The 8,295-nt window shown below is 44.6% G+C and overlaps 1 protein-coding gene across 1 annotated transcript in view; it reads left to right on the top strand.

The window, feature by feature from the left end:
* The window catches only part of TUBGCP5 (tubulin gamma complex associated protein 5), a 40,679-nt gene extending 39,319 nt beyond the window's left edge, over positions 1-1,360 (top strand). The window contains exon 21 of the mRNA XM_037731342.1: positions 1,257-1,360. Coding sequence (XP_037587270.1) covers positions 1,257-1,293 — 37 coding nt within the window. The 3' untranslated portion in view covers positions 1,294-1,360. The remainder of the gene's footprint in view (positions 1-1,256) is intronic.
* The last annotated feature ends 6,935 nt before the right edge of the window (positions 1,361-8,295 follow it).

Below are 8,295 nucleotides of genomic sequence, written 5' to 3'. Positions count from 1 at the left end.
TGGTGGCACGTGCCTGTAATCCCAGCTACTCAGGAGGCTAAGGCAGGAGAATTGCTTGAACACAGGAGGCGGAGGTTGCAGTGAGCCTAGATCGTGCCACTGCACTCCAGCCTGGGTGACAGAGCAGAACTCAGTCTCAAAAACAAACAAAGTTTTTTGAACTAATTTGAACCTGTTGTTCTGACCTTATTTTTATTCTCCCCGCAGTGGAATCTCTAGCACTGTCACTCATGGCCGGCATGGAGCAAAGTTAAACACCTTCAGTGTGACAAATATCTCAGACTTCATCGTCACACATGTACATCTCCACCATGTGCAGCTGAAAAATGGGAATCTTTTATTTTGGTTTATTTGTAAAACTTGTCCGCAGTCAGCCAGGCACAGTCGCTCACGCCTCTAACCCCAGCACTGTGGGAGGCCGAGGCAGGCGGATCACTGCAGCCCAGGAGTTCGAGGCCAGCCTGGCCAACATGGTGAAACCCCATTCTGCCAAAAACACAAAATGTATCCAGACGTGGTGGTACACGCCTGTAGTCCCAGATACTTGGGAGGCCAGGATGGGAGGATGACTGGAGCCCAGGAGGTCAAGGCTGCAGTGAGCCATGATTGTACTACTGCAGTGCAACCTGGGTGAGTGAGACCCTGACTCAAAAACCACTTGTCGGCCGGGCGCTGTGGCTCACACCTGTAATCCCAACTCTTAGGGAGGCAGAGGCGGGAAGATAGCTTGAGCCCAGGAGTTTGAGACCTGCCTGGGCAATATAGCGAGACCCCGTTCTCCACAAAAAGGAAAAAAACAAGAAGACAAAAACCACTTGTCCACAGTCCAGACAAATGGATTGTAGGTGGTTTTTCTGGAGATGAGTACATACTATATAGGGTTGTGTATATAAAATTGTGTAAATAGTGCAAAGTGTATATAGGCTGTTTACTCTTATATTTCCTACTGTAAGATACAGATTTATGGTACTGATACCTTTAAATAGAAATTATATTTTGAAAACGTGATTACTGATACTCAAAATAAAGGACTTAAAATTATTCTCCCTGCTGTCCTTCAGTCACAGAAGCTTTTTATATAGAGTTTTACATGTTGTCTTCCCTAAAAGTTGTCTTAGATTTAGCTGTCTAGAAACGTTTATATTTTAGCTGGGCATAGTCTCTCAAGCCTGTAATCCCAGCACTTTGAAAGGCTGAGGTGAGAGAATTACATGAGGCTAGAAGTTCAAGACCTTGAAATTTACTTTTATTCCTAGAATGGAATCTATAGAGAAAATGGAGTCTGATTTTTAAAACTGCCATGTTTCTTGTTAAAAGTTAGCCAAGCATGGTGACACGTGCCTGTAGTGCCAGCTACTTGGGAGGCTGAGGTGGGAGGATCGCTTGAGATGAGGAGGTCAAGGCTACAATGAGCCATGATTGCATCACTGCACTCCAGCCTGGATGACAGAGCAAGACATGTCTCCAAAAAGAAAAAAGAAAAGTTTATATTTTTTATGCACCTGAGAATTTTCACGTGGAAAATAGCTTCACCTAATATCAATAAATGTAAAAGGCCAGCTTAACTTATGGCCAACTGTTGGTACATGTTGTTTGTTTTTGTTTGTTTGTTTTTAACAGATCACTCTATTGCCCAGACTGCAGTGCAGTGGCACAATCTCGGTTCACTGCAACCTCCGCCTCCTGGGTTCAAGTGATTTTCTAACCCTAACCCTAACCCTAACCCAGCTAATTTTTATATTTTCAGTGAGACGGGGGTTTCTCCATGTTGGCCAGACTGGTCTTGAACTCCTGGCCTCAGGTGATCTACCTGCCTCAAGCCTCCCAAAGTGCTGGGATTACAGGCATGAGTCACTGTGCCCAGCAATATTTCTGAGCAATTTTTGTGAGCTAATCAGTTATATTTTCAGTAAAATTATGCGTACCATTCAATTTTTCCATATTTACTTTGTATACTTTTTGCATGTGTGTTAGGATCCTCCAGATAAATGAATAAATAGGATTATATAGATAGAGATTTATCATAAAGTAGTGGCTTATGAAGTCCCATCATCTGCTGTCTGCGACTTGGAGGTCTGGGAATGCCAGTGGCGTAGTTCTATACCAAACCTGAAGACCTAAGAACCAGGAGAGCCAATTGTGTCCCAGTCTGAGTTCAAGGGCTGGAGAACCAGGGAGTGCCCGTATCGGAGGGAAGGAGAAGGCGGACATCCCCACTCAAGCAGAGAGCAAATCTGCCTTTCCTCTCTCTGCCTTTTGTTTCTGTTCAGGCTCTCAGCATATTGATGATGCTCACCCTCATTGATGAAGGTGATCTTTGCTCAGTCTACCAATTGAAATGCTAACCTCTTCTGGAAACACTCAAAGACGCAGCCCCAAATAATGTTTTCTCAGCCATCTGAGCATCCCTTGGCCCAGTCAGGTGAAACAAAGTCGACCATCACAGCATGTCTCTAACACTGTGACTCAGTACAATACTCACTATTTATTTCCTTCGGAAAAATAACCACTGAACTCCAAATAGCCCTCACAGCAAAGCGCTGGGGGCCCTTGCCCTGAGACACAGTCCCTTTCAGCATCAGCATTTCCTGCATGCAGACAGCAAAATCTGGAGATTAGCCCATTCACATCCTGGGTTTTATTCAGAAGTCTCAGGAGAAATTCACTGGGGAGGCCTTCCAATGAGCAGCTACTTCCAAGTCCCAGGAAATTACCATTGTAGAGCCCAGTTCTGAGGTAGAATCAGATGTGGAGCAAGGCCCTGCAGACAGCACAGAGGGAGTGATGGGCCAGAAGTGAGAGCGTCTGCAATGTGGATGAGCAGAACTGGCCGTCAGGTGGTCCTGTGTAGAATCAAGATGGCTAGGCCCTTCTACACCTCAGTCTGTCACTGGCTGCAGGTCCCTGGGAAGAGTGTGACTCTGCAGCAGAGGCACTGAGCGGTTGGCAGTCCCACCTAGAGGGCTCTGGACATCACATCATAATGTTAGCTACCTTCATCAAGTACCACTTGAGTTTTCTGAATGAAAAGACATCTTTACACTGAATCTGAGAGCTGTTCCTTCGCTCTTGTGTGTGGAAAAGCAAATGCCATGCTGCATATCGCCCTATCATATGTGTGAAAGGGATTGGGTCTCTTTCACTCAGTTGTTCTTAATGGTTCTCTGAGACCTTTTTTTACAAATTGTTAGTCGTTTTCCAGACAGGCATGTAAGAAGCCTGTAAGTCGTGATACCCATCTTCCCAAGAAAAAAAAAAATGACATTGGAAATACCCATTTTCTAAGAATGCATTTGGTACAATATATACAATTCCTTTATGTAAAAAACCACAAAGCATTGCTCAGAATAAAGGCCTTAATAGGCCAGACGCAGTGGCTCACATCTGTAATCCCAGCACTTTGGGAGGCCTAGGCAGGTGGGTCACCTGAGGTCAGGAGTTCCAGAGCAGCCTGTGCAACATAGTGAAACCTCCATCTCTACTAAGAATATAACATTAGCCGGATGTGGTGACAGGCACCTGTAATCCCAGCCACTCAGGAGGCTGAGGCAGAAGAATCACTTGAATCCAGGAGGTGGAGGGTGCAGTGAGCCAAGGTCGCACCATTGCACTCCAACTTGGGCAAGCAAAACTCGGTTTCAAAATCAAACAGACCAAAATTAAAAGATGCAGCATGTTTATGAGTTAGAAGAGTAATACAGCTAGTGCTCGACTTATGACCACGATTGTTCCGACAGACCGGTCGTAACACGATTTGGTCATAAGTTGAGTAGGCTATATGCACGCGGAGATGGTAGTGCTGCCGGAAGCTGGTCCACACTGTCGTACGCCCAGCTGGGCCACATTTGCGCTGCCAGATGCGGAGCAGTTGTGGCTAGCGATTGTGGTTGTAAAGTCGAATGGCCGTAGGTTGCATAGGTCGTAAGTCGATCAATACCTGTATGGTTAAGAGATCAGTTAACCCAACTGATCTATAGAATCAGCACAGTTCAAATTAATTCTAGCAGGCATTTTGTAGAATTTGACAAGCCGATTCTAAAATGGATACACAAAGGACCTAGAGTAGCCAGAGCAATCTGGAAGGAAAGGAACAATGTTAGAGGACTTACATTATCTGATTCCAAGGCTTCTTTTTTTTTTTTTTTGAGATGGAGTCATGCTCTATCACCCAGGCTGGACTGCAATGGCACAATCTCAGCTAATTGCAACCTCTGCTTCCTGGCTTTAAGCAGTTCTGCCTCACCCTCCCAAGTAGCTGGGATTACAGGCATGCACCATCACGCCTGGCTAATTTTTATATTTTTAGTAGAGATGGTGTTTCACCATATTGGCCACACTGGCCTCGAACTCCTGACCTCATGAACTGCCCACCTCAGCCTCCCAAAGTGCTGGGATTACAGTTGTGAACCACTGCACCCGGCCTGATTTCAAGGCTTTTTAAAGCTAGAGTAATCAATATAGTATGGTACTAGCAAACCGATAAATAGATCGGTGAAGCAGAATAGAGTCCAGAAATATATGGTCAGTTGAGGTTGTTTTCCTTTTTACTAAGATAACATAAAATGTAACAGAGGAAGGAAAATGTGTAAATAACTAGTGCTAGAACTAGGTAACTGTAAAGGAAAAGCAAATCTTTACGTCATACCATAAACAAAAATTAATTTGACATGCACCATGGACTTCAATGTGAAAGCTGGGGCCGGGTATGGTGGCTCACACCTGTGATCCCAGCACTTTGGGAGACCGAGGCAGGAGAAGCACCTCAGGTCAGGAGTTCAAGACCAGGCTCACCAACATGGCGAAACCCTCTCTCTACTAAAAATACAAAAATTAGCCAGACATCATAGCATGCGTCTATAGTCCCAGCTACTCAGGAGGCTGAGGCATGAGAATCACTTAAACCTGGGAGGTGAAGGTTGCAGTGAGCCGAGATCACACTACAGCACTACAGCCTGGGTGACAGAGCAAGACTCTGATTCAAAAATTTTAAATTAGCTGATCTGAACTCCTATGCCCAAGTAGTCCTTTGGCCTCAGCCTCTCAAAGTGCTGGGATTACAGGTGTGCGCCACTGCATCTGGCCCAAGCCGTTTTTTTAATGAGCACAAAGAGGCAAGGAAGGCACCAAAATGGCCAATTAAACCACACGAGCACCACAGCCTCTGGAATGGCTAAAATAAAAAGACCGGCTATGTCAAATAATTTTCAAGGATTAGAGCAACTGGAAGTCACAAGATAGTACAAGCACGTGGGGAAACTATGTGGCGTCTTTATCAAACATGTATCTATCTACTCCTGAGAAGCAGCATTCACCCTTAGGTATTTATCCAAGATAAATTCTTAAATGCATCAACCAAGAGATTTGTATCTGAATATTCATGAGCTAAAAGCTAGAAACATCCTGATGACTATGAAGAGGCAGATGGATAAACAGTGAAGTATAGACATGCAATGGAATGCAATTCAGCTGTGAAAACACAGCTCATACATAACAACATAAGGGAATTCAAGAACTTTATGCTGAAAAAAAAAACACTCCATGGCCGGGTGCAGTGGCTCAAGCCTGTAATTCCAGCACTTTGGGAAGTCAAGGCAGGCAGATCACGAGGTCAGGAGTTGAAGACGAGCCTGGCCTCCAACGAGACATGGTGAAACCCTGTCTCTACTAATAATACAAAAACTAGCTGGGCGTGGTGGTATTCGCCGGTAGTCCCACCTACTCTGGAGGCTGAGGCAGAAGAACTACTTGAACCCAGGAGGCGTAGCTTGCAGTGAGCCACGATCGTGCCACTGCACTCCAGCCTGGGCAACAGAGAGACTCTATCTCAAAAAAAAAAAAAAAAAAAGCCAGACTTAAAAGGATCCATTATTACTCCATTTACATGAAGTCAATGGATAGTCCCCAATGATAGAAATCACAACAGTGGTTGTCTCTGGGCATGACTTATTACCTGAAAGGGGATAAGGAGGGATTTCTGGGGGTGATGGGAGCGAACTGTGCCCTCATTGGTTCCACATGTACATGCATGTGACAAAACTAATTGAACTGTAGATTTAAGATCTGTATATGCATTATACATCAATTTTTTAAATTAAAAGTAATTTTTTACATTCAGTACAATTAGTTACCACTATGCACCTATTAGAATGACAAAACAGAAACTTGACAGTATCAGGTCTTGGCCTGGGTGTGAGGCAGCTGGAAATCTCATACATTACTGGTGGAAATGCAGATGGTACAGCCTATTGGGTTTTTTTGGTTTGGGTTTTGTTGGGTTTTTGGGTTTTTTTGAGACAGAGCCTTGCTTTATCACCCACGCTGGATTGCAGTGGTGCAGTGTCTGAAGTGTGTTTTCAGATGACTTTCACAGTTCTGAAAGCTGAGAACCCAAGACGAAGGCACCGGAGAGCGTCTGGTGAGGACCCACTGTCTGGTTCTCAGTGTGTCTTTACATGGCGGAAGAGAAAAGGCAGTTCTCTGGGGTGTCTTTTATAAGGATACAAATCCCACTCACCAGGACTCTACTCTTGTGACCTGTCACCTCTGAAAAGCCCCACCTCCTCATCCCATCACCGTGGTGACGGGGTTCAACACAGTAGTCACATTCATTCACGGGGTCCAGGGATGTGACACAAGTATTTGCTGGGGGATCCTTTTTCAATTTACCAGAACCGCTAAATTCGTAGAAATTTGTTGTAACCATGACAGAAACCTAAAGCAGGACTGTAACTTTCTGACGGCCTGCCCTCCAGATTTCAGACTGGCCAAACCAGCCCCCATAGTGCATAAGCCACTTCCTTGCAGTTAATCTCCTAACTTGTGTCTCCTACTGATTCTGCTTCTGGCTGAACCCTGACTGACATATATGCCTGTGTAACTATCAGCCTGACCAAGATGCAGGACATTTCCAAGTCCCCAGAAGTTTCCCACACACCTCTTTTCAGTCCATCCTGCTTCTCTCAGACGCCTCACCCAGGCAAATGCTTTTTTTTTTTTTTGGAGACAAAGTCTCACTCTGTCGCCCAGGCTGGAGTACAGTGGCTCGATTTTGGCTCACCGAAACCTACGCCTCCTGGATTCAAGTGATTCTCCTGCCTCAACCCCCTGTAACTGAGATTATGGCACCCACCACCACACCCGGCTAATTTTTTGTATTTTTAGTAAAGACGGGGTTTCTCCATGTCGGCCAGGCTGATGTTGAACTCCTGACCTCAAGTGATCCACCCGCCCTGGCCTCTCAAAGTGCTGGGACTGTAGGCGTGAGCCACTGCGCCCGGCCAATTTCTAACTTCTATCACCAATGAGTAGTGCTGTCTGTCATGGAAGTTCACATAGATGGAATCCCACAATATGTATGTTGCCTTGTGTGTGTGGAAAATTACAGAATAATTTTGAGGGTCATCTGTTTAATAAACACTACTTGTATCCATTTTCTTCCCCTTTTAAAAACTTTTTTCATTATTTAATGTTTTGATTGTTATTTGTGTGGTAAAATACGCATAAAATTTACCATCTTAGCCATTTTCAGTGCACAGTAGTGTTGTCTGTTCACATTGCTGTGCAACCATACCACCATCCACATCCAGGACTGATCTTGTAGACCTGAAACCCTGTACCCATTCAACAACTCCCATTTCCGCTTCCCCAGGCCCTGGCAGACACCATCCCACTTCCTGTCCCACAAATATGACTCCTGGGCACCTCATCTGAGTACAATCACACGGTGCTGCTGCTTTTGTGCCAGGCCCGTCTCATTTAGCACAGCGCTCTCAAGGTCCGTCCACATGGCAGCATGGGACAGTTTCTCCACTTTTAAAATCTGAATAATATTCCGTTGTACAGATGTACTACCTTTTGTTTATCCATTCATCTGCCAATGGACACTTGGTTACTTCCACATTTTAGCTGTTATGAAGAATGTCAATGTCTGTGGTCCCAGGTATTCGGGAGGCTGAGGCAGGAGAATCGCTTGAACCCGGGAGGCTGAGGCTGCAGTGAACTCAGGTCATGCTACTGCTGCAGTCCATCCTGGGCAACATGAACATGGGTGTTCAAAGATCTCTTCAAAATCCTGTTTTAAATTATTTTGGGTATATATCCAGATTATTTTTTTTTTTGGAAACATATTGTTTTCCATAGTGGCACTGTTTTATATTCCCACAAAGAGTACACAGAGCTCCAATTTCATCATATCCTTTTGTTTGTTGATAGGAGGCATCCTGATGAGTATGAAATGGTATCTCCTTGTGGTTTGTTCTTTTATTTTTTATTTTTTATTTTTCTTTTTTTTTTTTT

The sequence above is a fragment of the Cebus imitator genome, unplaced genomic scaffold, assembly GCF_001604975.1.
Source record: "Cebus imitator isolate Cc_AM_T3 unplaced genomic scaffold, Cebus_imitator-1.0 Scaffold392, whole genome shotgun sequence".
In the NCBI taxonomy this organism is placed as follows: Eukaryota; Metazoa; Chordata; class Mammalia; order Primates; family Cebidae; genus Cebus; species Cebus imitator.
The sequence above is the reverse complement of the archived record's forward strand: the minus strand, read 5'-3'. Positions and strand labels throughout refer to the sequence as shown.